Source organism: Lissotriton helveticus, chromosome 3_2 (assembly GCF_964261635.1).
Source record: "Lissotriton helveticus chromosome 3_2, aLisHel1.1, whole genome shotgun sequence".
NCBI lineage: Eukaryota > Metazoa > Chordata > Amphibia > Caudata > Salamandridae > Lissotriton > Lissotriton helveticus.
Window position 1 is genome coordinate 251,586,976 of NC_136062.1, and position 25,090 is coordinate 251,612,065.

General features: G+C 45.7%; 1 protein-coding gene across 1 annotated transcript in view; it reads right to left on the reverse strand.

Moving 5' to 3' along the window:
* The window catches only part of LOC144826622 (synaptotagmin-7-like), a 236,625-nt gene that overhangs the window by 113,612 nt on the left and 97,923 nt on the right, over positions 1 to 25,090 (reverse strand). The window contains exon 2 of the mRNA XM_078685145.1: positions 5,979 to 6,895. Coding sequence (XP_078541271.1) covers positions 5,979 to 6,895 — 917 coding nt within the window. The remainder of the gene's footprint in view (positions 1 to 5,978; positions 6,896 to 25,090) is intronic.

The following is a 25,090-nucleotide window of genomic DNA, read 5'->3' on the forward strand; positions in this document are numbered from 1 at the left end:
CAGTAAATAGAAATTCATCAGAACAACATAAGAACATTATATATACCAATTCACATATCACATTGCTAAAAGGCAACTAGCAAAGAGCAAATATTTCATAGTACCATTAGATTAATCAAAACAGAAGAAAGAGAACATTAGTATATAGAACCAAATGTAAGAATAGTGAAAGAGACCTAACCAAAGTAAAAATATGAACTAATAACTTGAGTGATCTATGCATAAAATAAGAAATGCATCGTATACTATAGTCATACAGAGACAAACATATAGACAATCTATGAGCGCATAAGATACTATAAAGAGACGAACACACCATCAGGCAGGAACAAGAGGATGAAAAGATTGCTCTAAAGAACGGACAAGACATCAAGATAACATACAGAAATATATTAGACCCATGTGAAAGAAAAAGAGAAAAGAAGGCCTATGTAATGAAAATTCAGAGATATCACTGAACCATTAACAAAATATAGTAATATTGTCACAGCAACACCCAACACTAAAAGGAAAGAAACAACACTAAGAAAGAATAGAAAAAGGAAATAAAAACAAAGAGACAAGAAAAACACTAACAAAACAGAAGAAAAAGAAAAAGAGAACCATCAACAATAAAGTTAAAAGAGACGCATCCTATAACAGAAGAGCAGAACCAGCAAGAAAAAAAAAGATTAGAACATGTCAAACATTGGAAACATCGCATAACTGTTGCGTAAATATAGAAGCAAAGACCGTAGCATTAGCACACGGATATAGCAATACAAGCCAGGAGAATTACAAACATCCCCCCCAACAACACTCAAGAACCAGAAGGGCCAGGAGAAGATGAAGATTCCATCTGGGACTCCGTCTGTTTATCCAGAAAAGTCGATAGTTCCGAAGGCTCATAAAAAATCTGAGTGCGACCTCTAAAAGTTATGCGAAATCGCAAAGGACCAGCAAAAGAGAACAGAATGTTCATGTCAAGCAGTCTTCTTCGTAGATTGAGAAACCCTTTCCGTCTGATAACAGTGTCTCTAGCAAAATCTTGGGAAATGGCAATTCTGTGGCCCTCCCAAGTGATCGCTTTGATTTTCCTAATCTGGGCCAAGATTTGTTCAGAATGCTGATGCCACAAGGGTTTAAAAACCACCGGTCTAGGATGAGGAATGTAGGAACCCTATGAGCACGTTCTATCTCAAAGTCTTTCTGAAAAGAAATCTGCAACACAGTAGGGATCCAATGGAGCAAAAAGTCTAACATTGATGACACTGATTTTTCTGCATCCTCCAGCAAGCCAAAAATACGCAGATTACTCCTACGATTCCTATCTTCCTGCTCCGTAAGATCTCTTCGCAACGCAGACAAGGAGCAGCGTTCCATCTGTTGCATTGATTTAAACTGGTGTTGCGCAGTATCTTCCACACCACTTATCCGTGATTCAGCAGTAGAAACACGAAGTATAAGCTCTTAAAGTCATTTCTGATCGCCGCAACCTCCACTTGAAGTAAGTCATTATTAGTTTTAGTCGACTGCGCAATATCATGGACAGCGTTTAGGCGAGATAAAATAGCATCCAACGTAGTGCCAGAGTCTTTCAGAACTAGTTCTGGAGTAGGAGAAGTTTGCTTAGACCTTTTAAGGTTACCTTTAGAGTCCTTGATTTTGGGAGAAAGGCCCGTGTTGTCTGTCATGAGAAGAGGCAAGAGAGATAATGGAAAAGCCCACAATGTATATTGACTCTGCTGGAGAAGCACCAGACACCTCACTGTTCGAAAACAGCTCTCTGGAAATCAGCAACGTGGGCAGTTCAGGGCCAGAAAAAACAGAACTCTTAGTGTCTTACAGCGATGAAATCAGCACTGCGTAGCATCTTTTTAATAGTAAAAAAAAAGACAAGCAGACAAAGCTATCCAAAAGCACCTACAACAGATCAGTTAAATTGTATATGCCGCCATTTTGAGGAGCAGGTCTGAGTAGACAGTCAGCTCAGCATCACATCCTCAGGCAAATTATCAGCTGCGTACAACGCTCACAATGACCAGACCACCAGACAGTGGTTGTGTAATTGAAATGCAGCAAGAAAAGACACAAAATGCACCAAGAAGAACTGGAAATGCACAGGCTCACATTACTTGGATGTTGTCTCCCACTGTAACTCCTGTAAGCTTCAGAGATAGAGAAAATCCCTTCAAGGATCCATTGGCACCACATTAATGACATATATCCTCCTCAATACCTGTCTGCCTCAGATTTAACGTGTGAGGCACTACAAGGGGTGCAAAAACGCGAGCGCCACCACCGGAAGACAAAATGGCGGCCACCTGCGAAGATGCTGAGGTAAAGGACGACGCGATCTAAAAAGTCTAGAGCCGGGCAGCGGGAGCAGCGCAAATACAACCAGACTGCTCACCGCATGTTCCGACATTCGTAGCGCCGGTTTCGGAGAAGCTCTCTTGCCTATGGGGGCCGAAAACCTCCTTGTCGGCCTCTGTTGCCCCGGTGCTCAATCGCGACCTGCCATTACTCAGCAGCGTGCACGCCACGCCCCCCAAAACCAGTAAAAGAGTTAGACTTTCTGCTAAGGTAGAGGTAGAACTTGCCTGTGGGATAAGTATGTGCATTCCTCTGCACAAGGGCCAAAATCTAAGAAGCTGGAACAGCATAACAATATTGTATTGTGCACACATGTAGTGCACATAGGTCAAATGAGGTAACGAGATGCATCACGTAAAGCATCAGAGGAGCACTACCAAAGATTGGCTTTAGGAGTGTGTTTGAGTAAACCAAAAAAATAATAAATGCCAAGCATGCAAAACATGTTGACGTCTCCTTGACATTCAGCCCCATCTACAGGGAATCCACTGAACCAATTAATATACTGCAGGAAGAAAGATCCCTGCTAGGCAGGTGTGCACGTCTATATAAGGCAGGCGTTCTTCTGCCAGGGGGAAGTAGGGTAGTGGCATCTGCTTACCTTTCTGGCCCCCTGGCATATCATAAATGAGGCCATTAGTCTGATGTAGGGTTGGATAGATTGCACTGAAAATGAATGCCCACCCCTCTGTTGTTGAGCTGAAATGGTTATCCTCCAGCTAAGTTGCCTAGTTTGTCTGTTCTGAAGATGCTGGAGAGGAGATACTTAAACATAAGAAGGAATGGGTTATATTCTGGCAATACCTGAACCAATATTCATCCACTTCTCAGATGAATCGCTAGAGTGGTGATAATTCAAGGTTTGTTAGAATAAGCCCTCTGTGGGAGGCTATAATAATGCATAAATTACAAGTATTGGACTGCTACCAGAGAACATGCAGGGCGCAGGAGACTCAATTTTAAGTCTCACGCCCAGTGTTGCAGTGCGCAGCATTGCTTGCGCAGCACGAGACCTCGTGTAGGGGGTTCTGAAAGCTGACCACACGCTCGTGCTTGTGGTTTTGCTTTTGCCGGCTGCCATTGGCTTTAGCGTATTTTTCTTAAAAACTAAGGCACGCAATTGGGCAAAGGCGGGCGCATGCCCTGCCTTTACTCAGCTCATTCCCATCGGTGTCTATTACGCAGCAGCAGTGTGCGTTTGCCTCGCTGCCGTGCTCCCTCGTCCCCGCTCCTCTGTGGTGCGCGCGCACCACTGGTTTTAATTCCCGCCCCTGCTCCTCTGTGGTGCGCGCGCACCACTGGTTTCGATTCCATGCTTGTTTACCTTGTGCCGAGTATATTTTAGGTATACATCTTCATTTATCAATCACAGGCTCTGTTCGCAATTGCTGTGGGGGTTCCTTCGTGGAGCATGCGGTACATTAGTTAACTGCGTGTGCCATTCAGATATCCTCGTGGTGTACATGTACAAGACGTCCCATAAATAGTTTGAGGAGGAAGCTGTTGAGCGCGGCGAGATATGGAGGAAGGCTGCTCAAGGGCCAGCGTGCAGATATTGTCAGATGATGCGCACAGTTAGGAAGCAGCATGGGCTGTACCACGTGGGCAGAGAGGGAAACACCGCCAAGCTGTTTTTGTGTGTCACCTCCTGGTTGCCATGCACACAGCCTGGCAGCGATCAGGGCTAAGGAAGGCACATTCCAGAGTGTGATTTCATGCAGCCAGTGAGCCAAACAGGAGAGTGAGTTAAAAATAACTTTTCTGTGAGGTGCAGCCTGACTGCTTTTTTCCCGGCGGTTATTTATAGCAGCACAGTGTGTCCCCGCGCCTCCAGTTTTATACAGAGGACACACCCAGCCATCGGCGTCATCGGGGCGTCATCCCGGTTGGCAAAGACGAACCGTATAACTCCTCAGCCGCTCACAGCCCCAGGGAGCTCATTTTGGATTGGCACTTGAACGGCACGCACCATGCTGCTTGGATTGAACCGCCCATTTTAATCTCCTCATCACCCCAAGTTCACTGTGAGATTCAGCTGCACGCTTTGTGGGAAAGCAAGGATCGCGTTCCCCGTTGCAGGAGTCTCGCCGTGCACAGTAAGTCAGGCATCTATACTTCGCTCTCGTTTTACAGACAGGGGCAATTTAGCTGCTCACATCTGCTGAGTAAAGTTCTTGTGTGGTCCCGAAATCTGATACACAGCCTACCATCCCCTAGGGCTTCCTCTCATAATAGTTATCACTCCTTTAAAAATGAATAATTTCTTGACTGATACAGGGGCCGGTATTCCTTTCGCCATTAGAGTGCCTTGAACATGACAACATATGCGATTCAAATTGCTTAGGCCACCTTGAGTAGCGCCTACCATTAAAGATTTTCCTGAATGTAAGGTGTTAGCGGCTTGGCTCGCTGGAGTGCAAAGGATTGGCACTGCACTCCGCAACAGGACTTCTGTACACTGGAACCTTGCCGGCACTTCACAGTAATATTTAACGAGCATTTACAATGCAATAGGTCTTGCATTACTGAATGCTTGAGCTATTGCTGTTGCAAACAATAATGCAACGCCAGTAGCTCAAACTTTCAGTAATGCGAGACCTATTACATTGCAAATGCTTATTGTCTAATGATCAGGCAGGGTCATGATTTAATTCTTCTCATCCAAGCATGAGGGAAATGCTAGAAACTGCCTTTTGGATAGAAGTGCATAAATAGGATAACCACAAAAATTGGAATTTCCCCTGACTCAGGTATTCCCAATGACGGAGCCACCTGCTGAAGATGCTATAGTCATGGAGGGAGAAAAAAGGCCACCTGTCGGGCCGCAACCACTTGGGGTCACACTTATCAATGGTTTGCGTCGCTCTTGCGCCACAATAGGTGATGCAGTGTGCTGCAAAACCTAGATTCAGATTGATCAAGACACTCAATGCCACCACCACTGAGTAGTTTGATAAATCTGGTGTAACCCAAAGCAGCTCACGGCGCTGCCTTGCGTTACACTACATGTTGGTGGCATTACATGGGTGGAGTGTGGATATATTCTGACGCATTCCCAGATTTACCAAAAGTAGTAGACCTGAGAATGCATCAGAGTTGAATGCCTTCCCACCATAGGCGCAACAAGGAGGAATATCTTTATTTCCACTTGTTGCTTTCTCTTTCTAAGTGTGCTGCAGAAGCAGCACACCAAGAAAGATCAAAATGCCATTGAGGATTATTTTTGTGTAGGAAGGTGCCCCTTCCTGCACAAAAATGATCCTCCCTACAATAGGCGCAAGGCAGGACATTGTGTGCCAGTGCAAAGAGAGAACAGGAATGCACCACATAATGTTAAATATGGCACATTCCTTTCGTGCAGCACAGCAAGGCAACCTTGATAAATCGGTCCCCATTGTTGTCATTAGTCTAGTATTGACCCTTATGGTGTAGATTTAAGTAGTACCACCCATTTTTACCGACTCGTTTATCTGAAAAGACTCAAAAGACATTACATCTTGTACTGGCATCTTGCATTGTGTGTTTGTTGACTTTCTCACCCTGCACCCTCCATCTTTCCTTCAGGAAACACCTTCCCCATACTCACACTTCGAAAGGTAACTTGACCCAACACAGATCCTCACCTTCTTGAGTTTAGTTTTCCTGCTGGACAGTTCCCTGGTGTAGCCCGATGGTTCTTCGGGGTTCCAGATGACCTGCGAGCAGGGGAAGACCACCTCTCCGATGAAGGAGTCCCTCAAGCTGTGGAACTCCCGGACATAGACAGCCAGACGGACAGCAAACCCTTGCAGCTCCTCCATGCTGTAAGTCCCAAAGTGAAATGTCTCTCTAAATTCAGGGTTCAGGCTCTTGCGCCGCAGGGCCGTCTGTCGGGGCTCGATGAACTTTGGCAACAAGTAGACCTTGACATAAGAATCACAGGTATTGCGCATCCGCTTGGGTAGGCTGGACACACCAATGACTGTCACGGTGAGCGTAGCCTCAGCATGTGAGTAGAAGAGTGTGAAATGGAGCAGAGGGCGCTGCTTGGGCTTCATGCCCGAGAGGTTGTTCGGCAGCGTGTGCGAGTGGGACACCTGAGAGCCAAACTGAGAGCTCACCAACTGGCTGTGCTCGTTGTACAACAGGCTGTCTCCCGAGACAGTGCATCGGCGCTCCAGCGCTCTCTTGGTCTTGGAGTAAAGGCTGTGTTTAGGAGAGGGGGAGGGACTTGAGGGGGAGGGACTTGAGAGAGAGCTTTGCCCATGAAAATTGCTTTGGCCTGGGCTCAGAAATCCAGGACTAGGCGAACCAATTTTTGCTGTCGACACCCCTTCCAGTACCTCTCCATCCATTTCTTGGTACTGGACTCTGATAGGTATGGGCGTGGTCTTTGGGGGCACAGCCAGCGCCAAGTCCACTGCTGTGGCTTCAGGTTTGCGACATGTTTTACAGGTGCTGGATCTGCGTCTCTTTACATGACGCCAACACATAGCGCAACCAAGAAGGAGGCAGAAGCAGAGGAGGGCCAGCCCGGCTCCCAGGAGCACCTGCAAATGGACTGAAAAGAAAAGACACAGTTAGAAGAGTTCCAACCTCAGAAAAGAAAAGGCACAGTTAGAAGAGTTCCAACCTCACTCCTCACTTTGTTTGTTAATTGCATAAACATTTGTTTCAGTTCATGCACATTCCATAAAGTCCACTGTTCAGAAGGTTGGCCTCCTAGTAGTCTCTTTGACTTTGGGTGCTTTTCTTGGTTACTAAGGGATAAACCAAGATGTCAAATTGTTTAGAAACAATGAGCGTGCGAAAAAACTGAAATATGTCAGTACAGCATTCTATCTATCCTGCACTGCAAACATGACTCAATTCTGTACTTCAAGGTACGTCCTCAGTCCAGGACCTTGGAAGCCCACCCACTGGCTCTCTCTAAGATGGCATGCTCAGTGAAAAGAAAGGACACTGTGGCCCTTTTATTTCTTGGCCTTTGTATTATACTAGTTGTATTTATACTCAGTAGCATATAAATTGGTGTGTAGGCAAGTGCTTACATGTAGGACGGGTGTGTTTGTTGATGGTACATAGTATTTCCCGTAGGTAATATTGTGCTGTGGTTTGTTAGATGCAAAGAAATATGGTTGTATGAAATTATGGCATTTTAATGTGTTTGCACTTCTAGGTCACTTGGTTGCAAGGTAAACCCTGTGGTGCTTATTTATTAGCCCCTGCGTCACTTTTGCGTCGGACTGTGTGGCATACAAAATGCGCCACGTTGCGCCTTATTTACAAAGTGACGCATCCAAGGAGATTCATCACTTTGTAAAGCCCTGCGCTACATTATACCTGTGTTAGGTATAATGTATGCAGGGCAGTAGTATTGTAAAATTTTAAGTGCAGGTGCTTGAATGTTTGTCGGAGCCCACACCTACTTTCTCTGGGCTCCACCCACTTCCTCCACTGGCTCAACCCACTTACTCTATTGGTTCTACCCAAATCCTCAACTGGCACAGCTGTAAATCAGTTGTAATCCCAGAAAGCATGGAAATGTCATACATAGGTACTCAGACCAGGAAGCATGGAAATGTCACACAAAGGCACCCAAGCCAGTGGCGCTGGAACAAAGTGTTGGTAGGTGAGAGAGAGCTCTCCTCTCTCTTACCAACGGCAGAGGCAGAAAGTTATGTTCCAGAAGACATGAAAACGTCTGACAATGGGGAAAAATGTAGATCTCAGTGGCACTTCGAGCGCAATTTCTATAGTTAACAAACAGTAAAATCTCTCTATGGCACTTGCTTCATATTTGTTTGTCACAACTGCCTTAAGTGGTCTCTGTTTCTGTGCTCTCTACCCCTTTTCAGTCACAAGCCATATAAGTAAGAACCCTTGTTTATATTGACTCGACATAGTGGCCAGTGCCAGAGTCCTTATTAAAGTAACAGATTACAGTGAAATGAATGGTGTGGTAAAACGTTCAATGGCTCTATAAAAAGAAGCGCTATAGAAAATGTAAAATTAACAAAAATATGAAGAAATTATTGCCATTGTGTTAGGGAATTTACAGAGGAACACGTTGCCAGTCCTACAATGAACCTGAGCAAAATGTATACTTTTGATGCAGTTGGGGCATAAGTCTGTTGTCCTCTGTCTCGTGGTCAGATTCTCTAGACTGAGATTGCATATTAAATGCATTGAAATGTACTGACATTTTCAATAATCGATCACCTATTGGTAGCTAAGAATTATAAATTAAGATGCTCCCTTCAAAAAACAGAGTTTTCTACTAACCCACTGGAAGTCAGCCTTGTGTGCTCAAAAGTATACATTTTTGTGCAAATTAAATGCTCTTTGTACCAACGTTTGAATTTAAATACAATGAAACATTAAAATCTTCTCTTTTCTTCCGGCCACATGTAAAATGTAGACAGTGTTTCTTGGTCTGGTCATCATCACACTGAAAAAAAGTAAATTACATCCATGAAACAATATGTGTGTCCATTAAAGAGCCTCTTTTTAACTTCTGCAGGCCACGCGAGGGATATGTGCCAGATTCAGGTTGTTTAGCGGCTGGGGGAGAGGGAAGAAACTCTGAGGAGCCATCAGCCGGCGCTGGGAATCAGTCTTTGCCGTGACAAGGATGCTGAAGGCGGGCAGTAATGAGGTTGTCTTGGCAGGGCCGCCGGTGGGTGGCAAGATAGCCGCACGGGAGTGAGGCTTTGCCAGCCGGGCTTAAGATCCGTTCAATATCTGCGGATCCTCCGACAATCGATTCCCAAATATGACCGCTTTTTGGTGCGGAGCTGGTGAGGAGCCGCCCGGAGAATCGTAGTGCTAATCATGTAGCTGATTCAGCAGGAACACAACTTTTGTGTTCCTTCCCCATAACTTTCTGAGCGCAAAAAAAGGCAGCTGGGCCAGGCCGTCACAGACTTGGAAACGGAGGTAGATGGTGAGCACTGGGGATCTGTTGTTGCGCTGACCCTAACAGCGGAATACTGGATTGGGAGTCTGCGTGCGGATCTGGATGTCGCATACTCCCGACCATTGCCAGGTACTGTGCGGACCAGCGCGTGATAGTGGCTGTTATACAAAGTGGTGGCAGACGACTATATCGCTCTTACACCGGAGTGAGTGGCCGGGCTGCCCCCGAGTATTGTAGCGCAGAGGGTGCGTGTGCGGAGGTGCCCTGATTGAGGAGACGTCATAGCTAACCAGACGGCTCTGACTCGCATGAGACGGTGAGTGCAGCACGGTTATATGTCGTTACAACGAATTCCGTTGCAACGCATGCCTTTACCACGCATGCGTTACAACGGAATTCCTTTTCTACGCATAACCTTTACCACTAATATTCCTTTATCACGCATAGATTAACAACGTTTTTCATTGTTAATTTATGCATGGTGAGGGCATATTCTTGTTAAAGGTTACACCTCTCCCCTTACACGTCCCCAGCCTCTACTCCTTATAAATACCCCTGCTCTTAACCCTTATTTTTTTTAATTACATTTCCCGTTACCTTTTTAACTCGTCTCCTCTCCATCTTCTTGGTTACGTCGGCCGTACGTCGTAAAGAGGAAGCTAAAGTTTAATTCAGTTTCCTCTTTAACGACGCTGATTGCTTGTTCTTCGGCACTTCAGGCTAGTTCTTTTTTGGGGGGGGAGCCCCCCCAACCTCCCTTTTTCAATCCCACGCTTTTTTATTTTTGGGGGGGAGCCCCCCCAAACCCCATTTTTTGTTTTCCATTTACCACACATACCTTTACTACGTATTTCGTAGTAAAGGTTTGCGTGGTAAAGCCTCTCGTTGTTACCAAGCATGCGTAGTAAAGCATGCGTGGTAAAGGTTTTCGTGGAAACGGCCGCGTTGTAATGGCCGTTTCCCATGCAGCACGCCCAACCGTAGACTGCAATAGCTGCAGCTCCCGGTCCCGTCATGGAGCGCAGAGCCACTCACAGGGATAAGAACGAGGAGGGCGCATCCCCGGACGGGGAGCACTCCGGAGTCCCTGCTGCCGCCCCAGCCCCGCTGCTCACACTAATCATCGGCGGCTACCCGAACATAACGCAGTGGCAGATCGTGCAGCGCTACCCAGACTCGCTCCTGGAGGGCGCGTTGAGTGGCCGCACGCCCTTCCCGCTGGACGCCGACGGCCACCTCTTCTTGGACCGTGAGGGACTGCTCTTTAGGCACGTCCTCAACTTTTGGTCATGGACAGTACAGCTATAGCTTTGAAACAGACTGCCCTCCTCCTCCTGACTCTCTTACTCATTTCCCCCTCTAGTCTACTTTCCTGTCCTGCCTTCCTTTCCCTTTATTTCTGTTCTCCCCCCTCTCCCTTCCCCTGCCCCCTGAACACCTGGCTAAAATATGGCAAGAATTCCCTGCTCTGTAAATATGTAATATATATAATCCTGAGTGAATTTGCAATTTGTATATATTTTTATCTCTAACCACTAGTATATGGAGTAGTCCTTTGTACTTACTACCATTCCTATGCGATTTTAGAGTTTATTTGTTTGTATCTCTACCTTGAGTGACTTTACAACTTGTATATTTGCAATGTTTCCTGTTGATATCTCCTTTGTAACTCATGTAATCCAAAGTCCTAATGTAACGCAACTGGTTCTTTTGTAAAGCGACATAGTGGCCAGTGCCAGAGTCCTTATTAAAGTAACAGATTACAGTGAAATGAATGGTGTGGTAAAAAGTTCAATGGCTCTATAAAAAGAAGCACTATAGGAAAATGTAAAATTAACAAAAAAATGAAGAAATTATTGCCATTGTGTTAGGGAATTTAAAGAGGAACACGTTGCCAGGCCTACAATGAACCTGAGCAAAATGTATACTTTTGATGCAGTTGGGGCATAATTCTGTTGTCCTCTGTCTCGTGGTCCCATTCTCTAGACTGAGATTGTATATTAAATGCATTGAAATTAACTAAGATTTTCAATAATCGATCACCTATTGGTAGCTAAGAATTATAAATTAAGATGCTCCCTTCAACAAACAGAGTTTTCTACTAACCCACTGGAAGTCAGCCTCGTCTGCTCAAAAGAATACATTTTTGTGCAAATTAAATGCTCTTTGTACCAACGTTTGTATTTAAATACATCGAAACATTAAAATCTTCTCTTTTCTTCCCGCTACATGTATAATGTAGACAGTGTTTCTTGGTCTGGTCATCATAACACTGAAAAATAGTAAATTGCATCCATGAAACAATATTTGTGTCCATTAAAGAGGCTCTTTTTAACTTCTGAAGGCCACGTGAGGGATATGTGCCAGATTCAGGTTGTTTAGCGGCTGGGGGAGAGGGAAGAAACACTGAGGAGCCGTCAGCCGGCGTTGGGAATCAGTCTTTGCCGTGACAGGGATGCTGAAGGCGGGCAGTAATGAGGTCGTCTTGGCAGGGCCGTCGGTGGGTGGCAAGATAGCCTCACGGGAGTGAGGCTTTGCCAGCCGGGTTAAAGATCCGTTCAATATCTGCGGATCCTCTGGCAATCGATTCCCAAAAATGACCGCGTTTTGCAGCGAAGCTGGTGAGGAGCCACCCGGAGAATCGCAGTTCTAATCATGTAGCTGATTCAGCAGGAACACAACTTTTGTGTTCCTTCCCCATAACTTTCTGAGCGCATAAAATGGCAGCTGGGCCAGGCCGTCACAGACTTGGAAACGGAGGTAGATGGTGAGCACTGGGGATCTGTTGTGCTGACCCTAACAGCGGAATACTGGATTGGGAGTCTCCGTGCGGATCTGGATGTCGCATATTCCCGACCATTGCCAGGTACTGGCAGACGACTATATCACTCTTACGCCGGAGTGAGTGGCCGGGCTGCAACCGAGTATTGTAGCGCTGAGGGTGTGTCTGCGGAGGCGCCCTGATTGAGGAGAGGTCATAGCTAACCAGACGGCTCTGACTTGCATGAGGCGGTGAGTGCAGCATGCCCGACCGTAGACTGCAACAGCTGCGGCTCCCGGTCCCGGCATGGAGCGCAGAGCCACCCACAGGGATAAGAACGAGGTGGGCGCATCCCCGGGCGGGGAGCGCCCGGCAGTCCCTGTCGCCGCCCCTGCCTCGCTGCTCACACTAATCATCGGCGGCTACCTGAACATAACGCAGTGGCAGATGGTGCAGCGCTACCCAGACTCGCTCCTGAAGGGTGCGGTGAGTGGCCGCACGCCCTTCCCGCTGGACGCCGACGGCCACCTCTTCTTGGACCGTGAGGGACTGCACTTCAGGCACGTCTTCAACTTTTGGTAATGGACAGTACAGCTATGGATTTGGAACAGACTGCCCTCCTCCTCCTGACTCTCTTACTCATGTCCCCATCTAGTCTACTTTCCTGTCCTGCCTTCCTTTCCCTTTATTTCTGTTCTCCCCCCTCTTCCTTCCCCTGCCCCCTGAACACCTGGCTGAACTATGGCAAGAATTCCCTGCTCTGTTAATATGTAATATATGTAATCCTGAGTGAATTTGCAATTTGTATATAATTTTATCTCTAACCACTAGTATATGGAGTAGTCCTTTGTACTTACTACCATTCCTATGCGATTTTAGAGTTGATCTGTTTGTATCTCTTCCTTGAGTGACTTTACAACTTGTATATTTGCAATTTTTCCTGTTGATATCTCCTTTGTAACTCACGTAATCCAAAGTCCTAGTGTAGCGCAACTGGTTCTTTTGTAAAGCGCTCTGACACCTTCGGGTAATGTTCGCGCTATATAAAATTGCAATAAATAAATAAATAAAGGGGAGAGTACTGTCTACATTAAGCTTATACTTGGAGCTTTTTCGATTATTGAATAAGGTATTTCCATAGTAGACACATACATACTGCAGCTCTGCCAGCCACCGAAATAAATAAAAGAAAAGAATTAGTTGGAAAAATAAATCCGCACGAGTCACTCAGGAAAGCCAATGGCACGAAGAGCCTGTTTAATCGAATGCTTAGATGGCGCGCGATCTTCATTAGCGCCTGGCCAGGAGTAGAAGGCGGGAAGCCGCTACGCCACGCTGTATAGATTTCTTCGAATTAAATTAATGGAGGACATTATTGTGAGGCATACCTACCCCTGTCAGTTGGTTTTGCACATCACTTTAATACATATTAAGGCACTATTACAAGCACAAACCATGGCACGCTTAAAGAGCCTTTAATAGTATGGGCTCATTCATTAGGTGTGCAACTATACGTAAAAAAAGACGGCAACAAGTTTTTTAACATCCTGCTTTTCATGGCATTTAACCACTCGAGTCTTACGCAGTAAATTGTTTAGAGGAGGATAATTCAAGGGCAGGAGCCGGGCAGGGCCTTTGACTTAACCCCAGTGGCCCTATCGTGATATAATGTGTACAGCTAAGCCAGGGCCCAGGGCATCATTGAATCTTCAGATTGTGGTGTTACCACGGTAACCGTCACAACACCACGCTCAACAAAAAAATGAGCATAGCTTGGCTACTTATTACTTACAGTTACTGGTGGTGGGTGGCCAGGCACTGCCTTTTTTAACTGTTAGGCCTGGTCTGCAGGTCCTGATGCTGCTGCCTGCCCTCAAAGTCGTCCGCTGTTGACTCGTGGAGTGCGGGTGTGCCAGGGCGTGGCTTTCTAAAAAGAAATATGCGCACGCTGCCTGCGCACGCTGCTCCCTACCCCCGTCAAACCAAATCTAGGCCAATCAGTGTCCTATCCTCCCACCGGCTACACTGAAGTAAGGGCCTGCGGCAGCGCCTAAGGCAAATTCGCAATGCGCATGCGATATGGATATTGGCAGTAAATAATTATGGTTGGACCAGTCTGGGTTGATTAGACCAGTAATGAATCATAGTTCATATCATATGAATCTTGGCGCTGACACAACACTCTTTACTGGGATTCATCACTCGGGAGACAAAATGAACAACACTGTCTGCGCGGAGTCAGTAACTGAGTGAGGTTATTATATGATCAATGCCATATGACGTGCAGACGTGTAGACCCAGCCCTGATACATTAGTGCGGGTGCTAAGCACCAGCTCAATTTAAGCACTGGCGCTCCCCCACAAAATGCCTCGTAGAAGTGGCGCAGTGAAATCTATGGGATTTCACTGCGCCACTTCTAGGACGCTACTGCATAAATATCTTACGCCTGCCACACAGCAGGCGTAAGACTGATGTAGGCCCTTTCACATGGGGCTTGTGCCCATGTGAAAGGACACATTGCTGGAGTTGCGTCTGTTTTTAGACACACCCCAGCACTGCGGCACTGTTGCGCTGAGAGATAGTTAGTAATACTGATGTAGCTGTCATTCCTTGCGACATGATGCATCATACAGTAAATATGACACATCCATCATGTCGCAAGGAGGGCGCAGTGAAAACTGTTGCATCGCTGTTTTCACGCAGCAATGTGACCGTTTTCATAAATAAGGCCCTGTGTCTTCTGCCCAATTCTTGTAAGCCTCCTACAATTTAGGGTTTGGGGTCTGAATCCTGCCCTGGTGCCCAGGTATGTAGGGCAGAGATGTTTCTCCCGGGTTTGCATATTTCCATCTTATTTTGCAGGTGGTGTGGGCTATATCTGAAGAACAGATCCATGCTGGTCCACACGGGGTTTTGTAGGTAAAAGTCTATCGCCCTGCCATGAGCTATCCTCACACTATTACATTTCAATGTATACAAGATCCTACTGGCAAAAGGACATTAGCGTTTATCAATGCACATATGATGCTCTGCTCTACCTAAGGTTCTCATCAGGCCACAACATAGCTCATCTGTACTGCCTTGCCGCCATTCAAGCTGGGATGTCCAATTCCTATGTCAAGTTAAACCCAGCCTAGAGTTTATCATTATCCTGAATGACAGCAGATTCAAAATGGCTGGATGACATGAATATGGATCACTTCACACCACAACTCATTGGCAGCACCAAGTCGATAGGCTTCCTTGTTAATTTCAGTTTCAGTTGAAGGAACACATTATACGAAGGTTTAACATCAACCATCCTAGCTCTAAAGAGTGTAGCTGTTCCCACCAGAAGACGGCTTCAGGACAGCTATCCAGTAACACTCTAAAGGCTAATATCTCCAAGACTTACCACACTCTACTGGTCCCCTCTGCCTACCTCAATCATCTTAAAGACATGTTTCATTAGCTGTGAAGCAGTAAATGACTCCAACAGCATCAGTGTGGAATGGAGTCACAGATCCAGGCACTGGGACAACGGGATACGGACCTGGTGATCACAGTCATGACATCAAGAACAGTACGCAGACCCTTACTAGCACATTGGTGGGCTTGAGTCCCGGGGTGAAGGAAGGAAAGGTCCAACCATCATCTTTGCCCTGTTATGTCTGAGGCTGAGGACGCACCTACACATGCCCTACTTTAGAAGAGAGCTTAAAATCATCCCCTTTAGGCAATGCCTGACTGCACTCAGGGACATCTTAAGGATTTTGGGGGCCCTAGGCCAAACGTATTTTGGGGGCCCCTGTTCAGAACAGCTTTGAATTAATGATCCAATTTGAGCCCATGTTTCCCACGCAGTTTCCGCTTCCTCAGCTGCGTTAGCGATCCAGTGTGCATCATAGGCATTAGCCTATATGTACCTGAAGCAAACGGATGTGCGCAGCTGACAGCGGTAGGATTTAGTGTTTCCTGCCCTGCTATTAGGTTTTTAATACTTTGTATACCGCCCGAAAGCCGTAGCTTATATATATGTGTGGCTGAATTACTCTGTGCTTTTTAAAAATTTCTCCTACCTACGCGCACTTGCACTTTACTTGATTCTGCTTGCCTACATCTTCTTAGCTGCTTCGATTTGCATCTCGCTTTTCCTCCAGTACTGGTCCACCGCGCTGATACGCCGATTATTCGGAGGGCTGGGGCTACTATTGGGCTCCTCACATCCGCACGCAGTTTCCACTTCCTCAGCTGCGTTACTGATCCAGTTTGCATCATAGGCATTAGCCTCTACATTCCCGATGCAAAAGGACGCGTGCAGCGGGCGTGACCCTGGCACGCCAAAGATACACCAAAGGCAAGCCCGTCTGCGTCCCGAGGCGTCTGGCGCCGGCCATGCTGCCCAGTTCTCCTCCGGTGAGTTTCTTCCACTATATTACAATTGGGAAAAACTGCTTGGCCTTAGGCGGCTTCCTTTAAGTCAGTGTACAGCGGCTGATCCGAGCTTTGAGATAGACTTTCGATGCAATAAGTGCAACTTGTCTCTCTTCTAGCCCAGGAAACTCACACCCAAGATCCTCCCATGCAACAATAAAGAAAACAGAAGACTTGAAGGCCAACCTTTTAAATTGTCTCTCTATGCAAAAGCATGAACAACACATGTATGGCCTACTTTTAGACAAACAGCCTGTTCTTTTATTTCTCACTGAGACCTGGCTGTCTGAAGCCTCCAACCCTACTATCACCTCGGCCATCCCTACAGGTTATAAAATCTTTAGGAGGGACCGACTGAGTGGGAAGTGGGGTGGTGTCGTCATCATTTACAATCAAAAACTGGACTGCTCTCTCATTCCAATGGAAAACATCGAGGGTGCAGAGTCCTTGGGCTTCTGCTGTACCTTATCCCCCCATCATAGGATAGCTGTTTTTCTGATTTACAGACATACCAGTGAAATTGGAAATGTTATTACTATGTTTAATACAGCCACCACCTCCCTGGCCTTAAAATACAACAACTGCCTTATTCTGGGAGATTTTAGTATACATTTGGACAAAAGAAAAGACCCTCATACAATTTCCTTGATGGAGACGCTGCAGGCCTGCAACATGTTTCCATCTATTTCTTCGGCCACCCATGAGAAGGGCAATACCCTAGACCAAATCTATCACAACTTTGACATATCAGTAAGCCTACCTCTTCCCATTATCTATTCTGACCACCTCCTATTCAAATTTGTCATTCCCAACTCTGCTACAGCCCCTTGGGCTAACGCAGGGCAGAGGGTCCCTAATTACAGGACGTTCCATAAAATATCCATCCCAATGTTAGCAGACGCCCTCGGTTGTTCCTTACTGGAGCTGTCTGGCAGCCCCAACTAGGACGCCCTCTAAATAGATTCATGTCTCCGAACCAACATTGATGCAGCGATACCGGTTGTTTTCTGCTCCTCAAAGAGTTCGGCCCCACCAGCTCCATGGTTTAACGATTCCCTCAGACCTAGCAAAAGAAATTGTAGAAAAATGGAATGGAAATGGCGTAGAACCTATCTACCTGAGGACAGGAAGATGTATAAAGACAACTTAAAAGCTCATTACATTCTCGTGAAGGCAGCCAAGAAAAATTCTTTCAAACCAAGATAGAAAATGCCCGATATAAGAGTAAGGAAACTTATTTATTGACTAGGACTGCTTGGCTGCCTGACATGTGACAGCAGACTTTTATGTCACTTTCACCTTGTAACTTTACCTAGAAGTCAAACATGCCAACTGGAGGTAGCCGATGGATCCCCTTGTAGAAGGGGAGAGCACACGCACTGGGAGGTGTTTAGCAGTTTACCGGTCTCCATAGATCCAAACACGCCAGAAACATAATTGACAATTGTGGTAATGCTGGATTGCTCTATTTTCTGACCTTGTTCTTAAATTTATTGTTTCTATTTTTTATATCACCAGATGTACAGGTGATCCTTGTGTCTGAATGGCACTGATTGAATCGCAATGGCTGCTCAGTCTCCTTAGATTATGAATGATTGAAATGTATGCACAAGCTATCACGTTCTGCACTTAGTCAATAGCATAACTCTGTTAACCGAGCTTGTATGATTGCATGCATGTGGACTTAAATAGTGCAGCCCGCTACAAAGCACCTGAGTGCTGAAGAGTAGGGGAAACAGAGCAAGGATAGGAGCAAGGGATTGATGCAGAAGGTGGGATACAGTCAGGGAGGGAGGATGGGAGGTTCCAGGAAGATGCTCTGTGATAAGCAGAATGATGTTCTGTAAGAGAAGGGATGTGGTTGCTCTAAGGGTTTAGTTGGGGTACTCATCCAGTGGGTTTCATAAACTGGTAATCACAGTGCCTTCAGAGACGTTTTGATGCATGGGCAAAGTGGGCTCTGGTCCAGGCCCCCCTCCTTTCAGGGGGCCCCATGACAGTCAGCTCCATACTCCAGAGTATTGCCATAATGACCTGGACTATTTCTCAAACAGATTGTTTTAAATACTGTTTTCCTTTAATTTATTTTTTATGTACCAGATGAAAACACACATAACTATCCCTGAATATTAGACGTATACACATTAAGGGCCTTATTTATGAGAAGTGATGCATCGCTGTGTGAAAACAGGGATTCCTCAATGCAACATGATGGATGTGTCATATTTACTGTATGATGCATCATGTCGCAAGGAGTTACAGATACGTCCGTATTTCTGACATATCTGTAGGCGCAAAAGTGATGCATTGCTGGGAAGTTTCTGAAAATAGACACAACTCCAGCAATGTGTCCTTTCACAATGGGCAAGCCTCATGTGAAAGCGCCTGTATCCGTCTTACACATGTTGTGAGGCAGGTGTAAGATATTGACGAAATGGCATCCTAGAAGTGGCGCACTGAGTTCTCATAGATTTCAAAGGGTCATCTCTATGAGGCTTTTTGCGGGGCAACACCCACCCTGCATATATCATACCTGGTACAGGTATAATGTGGTGCAGGGGCTTAGAAAGTGATACATCTGCCTAGATGCGTCACTTTGTAAATAGGGCGCCACATGGCACATGATGCACCGGCGGCATAAAAGTGAAGCAAGGACTCATAAATAAAGCCCTTAGAATTTGAACAAATGTTCCTTTGCACTGTCAGGGACCCAATGAAATGAAATAGCACATATAATAAAGTGCGCAGCTACTCAGACTAGAGTGTCCTGGCTCGTGACAGTGGGAGGAAAACATGCGTAAAAGACCCATCAGTTATTAAAAAGCCAGGTTTTTAAGTTCTTCCTGAAATAGAGTAGGTAGGTCTGTGGTTAGTCTCAGAGACTCAGGGAGGCTATTCCACAATTTTCCGGCTAGAAAGTTGAGAGGCCTGCCTCCAGTGCTGGCACGGCAAATTTTAGGCACGATGGCCAGGTTGGCATTGCAAGCTCTTAGGGGCTTAGATGTTGTGTAGCTATTACCATGCTTATTTAGGTAGTTGGCTCCTAAGCCTTGGAAAGCTTTAAAGAAGATGGTCATTGCTTTGAAGTCAATCCATTCTTTTTTGCGGAGCCAGTGTAGAGACTTAAGCTCTAGACCTGGATTTAGGTCTCAGGATGGCTCTGGCCACCGCGTTTTGTACCACAGGTAGGCGCTGGGTAAGGGATTTGGGAAGACCGAGGTACAAGCTGTTGACATAGTCAAGCTTTGATGTCACCAGAGCCTGCGCCATGATATTTCTGCTCTCAAGCGGTAACAGTGGCAGGATTTTTGTTAGCATCCGGAGTATGCCAATGTAAGTGCCAGTTATATATTTGGCTTTTAAAGCGCATGGAGAGTGTCTTGTCTATAACAATTCCTACGTTTCTCCTTTCTCCTTTTCCGCAGGCGGGGGCGGCAGATCTTTTGGCCACCAAGAGCTCCAGTCAGGCGTTTCAGGATTACCAAAGAAAACAACTTCAGTTTTGTCAGGATTGCACTTCAGCTAATTGATCTTTAGCCAGTTAAAAACCTTTGTGAGGCAAGACCTAATCATTGCCCTGTCGAAGTCGGTTCCTTTTTCACATATAAAAATTCAGTTGAGTGTCATCAGCATAGGAAACAATTTTGGCATCCTCTTCCTCTACAAGAAATGCAAGGGGGGATAGATATATATTAAAAAGGGTAGGACTGAGAATGGATCCCTGAGGACACCTACATTCATGGCCGGAACTGGTGATGAGAAAGGGGGGACCCAGATGTCCTGAGATCTATTTGCCAAGAAGGATGACATCCATGTTCAGGTGGTCGCCCCCTAGGCCGATGTTAGCAAGTCTCTCCATGAGCCTGCCATGTGGGACCGTATCGAAGGCTGCCGACAGATTGAGCAGTAACAAAACAGCATTGGCTCCCTGGCCCAACTTACCCTTGAGAAATTCAGTCACTTCCAGCAGAGCGTACCCCATACTGTAGTAAGCCCTATAACCGGATTGGGACTCATGAAGGAGCTTCCTATCTTCAATGTGAGGGCCTTGTTTACATGCATCTCTAATACTTTGGGTCCGTCGGTTTAGTGTTAGCCTTTTTTATCAGTGGAAGAATCTTAGCATTCCTCCATAATTTCAGCATGTTGTCTGAGGAGAGGGAAGCATTAAAAAGCTGGTTTACCGTGGGGTTTATGGTAGGAGCTACTAGGTTATGGATATTTGCTGGACATGGGTAGGTAGGAGAGCCAGACTTAATGTTTTGGAGAAGGGCCAGTGACTCTTCAAGCTGAAACTCAGGGTAAGCTAGTAAAGTTGGAGGATCCAAGAGGTGAAATTTGCTATTAGAACTAAGGTAGAAGGTCAGTACTTCCTCTGAGAGGTTAGGGAAGGCTTGTTGGATCACGGAGATCTTTTTGTGAAAGAATTGAGCTCTTTGCTTAGACCATTCTTCCATTCATGGCCCTTACTTTGTGCCGGCTTTCGGGGCGGTAAAGGATTTAACTATGCTAAAGATTTCCTTACTCTTATGTCGGACATTTTCTATCTTGGTTGGAAAGAATTTTTCTAGGCTGCCTTCACGAGAATGTAATGAGCTTTTAAGTTGTCTGTATATCTCTTCCGGTCCTCAAGTAGATAGGATCTACGCCATTTCCATTCCATTTTTCTACAATTTCATTTGCTAGGTCTGAGGGAATCGTTAAACCATGGAGCTGGTGGGGCCGAACTCTTTGAGGAGCAGAAAACAACCGGTATCGCTGCATCAATGTTGGTTCGGAGACATGAATCTATTTAGAGGGCGTCCTAGTTGGGGCTGCCAGACAGCTCCAGTAAGGAACAACCGAGGGTGTCTGCTAACATTGGGATGGATATTTTATGGAACGTCCAGTAATTAGGGACCCTCTGCCCTGCGTTAGCCCAAGGGGCTGTAGCAGAGTTGGGAATGACAAATTTGAATAGGAGGTGGTCAGACTAGATAATGGGAAGAGGTAGGCTTACTGATATGTCAAAGTTGTGATAGATTTGGTCTAGGGTATTGCCCTTCTCATGGGTGGCCGAAGAAATAGATGGAAACATGTTGCAGGCCTGCAGCGTCTCCATCAAGGAAATTGTATGAGGGTCTTTTCTATTGTCCAAATGTATACTAAAATCTCCCAGAATAAGGCAGTTGTTGTATTTTAAGGCCAGGGAGGTGGTGGCTGTATTAAACATAGTAATAACATTTCCAATTTCACTGGGATGTCTGTAAATCAGAAAACCAGCTATCCTATGATGGGGGGATAAGGTACAGCAGAAGCCCAAGGACTCTGCACCCTCGATGTTTTCCATTGGAATGAGAGAGCAGTCCAGTTTTTGATTGTAAATGATGACGACACCACCCCACTTCCCACTCAGTCGGTCCCTCCTAAAGATTTTATAACCTGTTGGGATGGCCGAGGTGATAGTAGGGTTGGAGGCTTCAGACAGCCAGGTCTCAGTGCGAAATAAAAGAACAGGCTGTTTGTCTAAAAGTAGGCTATAAATGTGTTGTTCATGCTTTTGCATAGAGAGACAATTGAAAAGGTTGGACTTTAAGTCCTCTGTTTTCTTATTGTTTTTACACTTATTGTTGCATGGGAGGATCTTGGGTGTGAGTTTCCTGGGCTGGAAGAGAGACAAGTTGCACTTATTGCATGGAAAGTCTATCTCCAAGCTCGGATCAGCTGCTGTACACTGACATAGTGGTAGCCGCCTAAGGCCAAGCAGTTTTTCCCAATAGTAATATAGTGGAAGAAACTCACCGGAGCGGAACTGGGCAGCAAGGCCGGCGCCGGACGCCTCCGGGCACAGACGGGCTTGCCTTTGTTGTGCCTTTGGAGTGCCAGCGGCATGCCCGCTGGGTGCATCCGTTTGCATTGGGAATATAGAGGCTAATGCCTATGATGCAAACTGGAACAGTAACGCAGCTGAGGAAGTGGAAACTGCGTGGGCGAAAGTGAGGAGCCCAGTAGTAGCTCTAGCCCTCCGCATAATCGGAGTATCAGCCACGTCGGACCAGTACTGGAGGAAAAGCGTGATGCGAATCAAAGCAGCTAAGGAGGTGTAGGCAAGCAGAATCAAGTAAAGTGCAGTTGCGCGTAGGTAGGAGAAATTGTTAAAAAGCACAGAGAAATTCAGCCACACAAACACAATTTAAAAAGTATTAAAAACCTAGTAGCAGGGCAGGAAACACTAAATCCTACCGCTATCAGCTGCGCATGCATCCGTTTGCTTCGGGACTATATAGGCTAATGCCTATGATGCACACTGGATCGCTAACTCAGCTGAGGAAGCAGAAACTGCGTGGGAAACAGGGGCCTAAATTGGATCATAAATTCAAAGCTGTTCTGAACAGGGGCCCCCAAAATATATTTGGCCCAGGATCCCCAAAATCCTTTAGATGTCCTTGAATCCTGGCCTGAGATTTCCTTTGTAGCCCTCCTCGTGTGTGTGTGGGGGGGGTACGGGGGGGTGAAGGGGAGGGGATGATCATCATTTGCCCTGGGAAATGGAGGAACACAATCCCAGCGAAGGGTGCACAGCGGTGAGGCACAATGCCTCATTTCCTGGGGCCTGGATGGCATGTGAGCTAGCCAGCCAGGCGGGTGCCCGATCAGACAAGCCAACAATTTCCCACAGTAAAAAAAAAAGCAATTAAGTACGTTTCTTGGAACTCGCAATGTTGCCATTAAGTGTACTCCTTCCTCCCTCTCAGCTTTTGAGTTTGCTCCCCATGTGCCCAGGGCATTTTTTTTATTAATCTTTTTTTATGACTTTGAGTGGATCTTGGAAGCCTTGAGTGAATCAAAACGAAAACACAGAATGTCTTATCTGAAAAAAACAAAAATCACATTTTTATGCAGGAGACATGGCAACTAATAAAGAGAGGGCAGAATGCCGTTATTTCATAAGCACACTATTCTTTTTAATGCTCTGGCCAATTTAGGATAACAATATTTACACCATTTATTTGGTTTCTGAAAGGTAACATTTGTAATGACATTTCACATTATCAGTCGATTGATTAGTCGTTATGTATGTTTTAAAAACCAATAGAGCAAACTCTCGTAAATGCGCGACCTATTGCATTGCAAATGCTTGTTTACTTTAGATGTGTGTTGTATTTGGTGCAACCATTCTTAGCTACTCATCCTCTTCCTCTTCCCCCATAGAATGTTGATGGTTCTGTCATGAAGTCTCCACTGTGGCAGATGGGCACAGTTGAGGGATGGCTTTGAAGCAATAGGGCATGCTGGTATGCTGTGACAAATATACACTTTTTTCTTTGACCTATCTGGACTTGAGTTTCCATACATCAACCTGTCAACAAATGCTGCTACATTTCCAGCCAAAAGCAGCAAATTCCTTTAAAGCTCCCCCGACAAGCAATGATTTACCACAGTCTAAGGTGGTAAACAAAACCTGCTCCATCACCATTTAGGAAACCTGTCAGCCCACAACTGCAGCAGAGTATGGGCTCTAAGTTAGTACTTTCAATGTTCATTTAATGTGCTATGGCTCCATCTGTCTAATAAAAGACAACAATTCAAAAAACAAGCTAATCAACATAAACTACTGACAGAATAGTAGGAAAATGTTTTTAATATGCACGTTCGTGGGTAGCAAACAGATAATAAGAGACTGTCCTTGACACTGGTGATTCAGTACTGGAATGGAAGCATCTTAGAGGTTGATTTAGAGTTTGGCGGGTGAAGGTACGTCTGTCTGGATGATGGTACTTTACTCCTTCTATACCAATGGTCCTCCACCCGCCAAGTTTAAAGTTGTTCCCAAGCCCTGGGTCATTTAACCGGTTTTACTGTCCCTTACCACCAGGTTTTTTCACAGCGATTAGGGAGATTAAAAACTGGCCATTCAACCGCCCACTCTAAATTAGGCAGACTGTCGAATGGCCAAACCTATGATGGCCTTAACTCCATCGGTCAATTGGAGGAGTGTGTCAGCAATTGAGACATAGTAGTCTCCGTTGCTGACATACTTAAGATCTGCCAATCTGTAAATCTAGTGGGTGGACCTTTAGTTTGCCAAAGAAGGCACTTTGTTGCCAAATTCTAATTCAGCCCTATGGACTCAGATTCATTGAGAAAAAAAAAGGCTCACAGCACAATGTATCTCTAAACTATTGAATGGCATTGAATATAGACACATTGTTCTTAACAAAGAGTATTTTTGCTATGAAAGAATAGTTTCAGCATTGGCAACATTATTTAGAAGTTGCCATCATTTTAACCCCTTCGACGCTGATGACGAGCTGGGCTCGTCATGAGGTAGCCTCCTCGCACGCTCATGACGAGCCCAGCTCGTCATGTAAAGTGCGAATCCGTAAATCCCAGCGTACGGGCGGAAATCCTACCGCACGCATGCGGTTAAGAATCACTAAAGCTCTCCCTTGTAGAACCCATTTGGATTACAGTTGTCTGACTGGAGAGAGGCAACAAACCAATGAGAAAATGATACCCACTTAACAAAAAATGACCCGCACCAAGGTACTTATATCAGTATTGTATTGACACAATTCTATAAGTCACAATATTAATTGAAAAATCATTTGGAAACGATAGAATTACAGCCTGGTACGGGAACGAACGACGACGAATTGCACAAATTTTTGGCACCAGATAA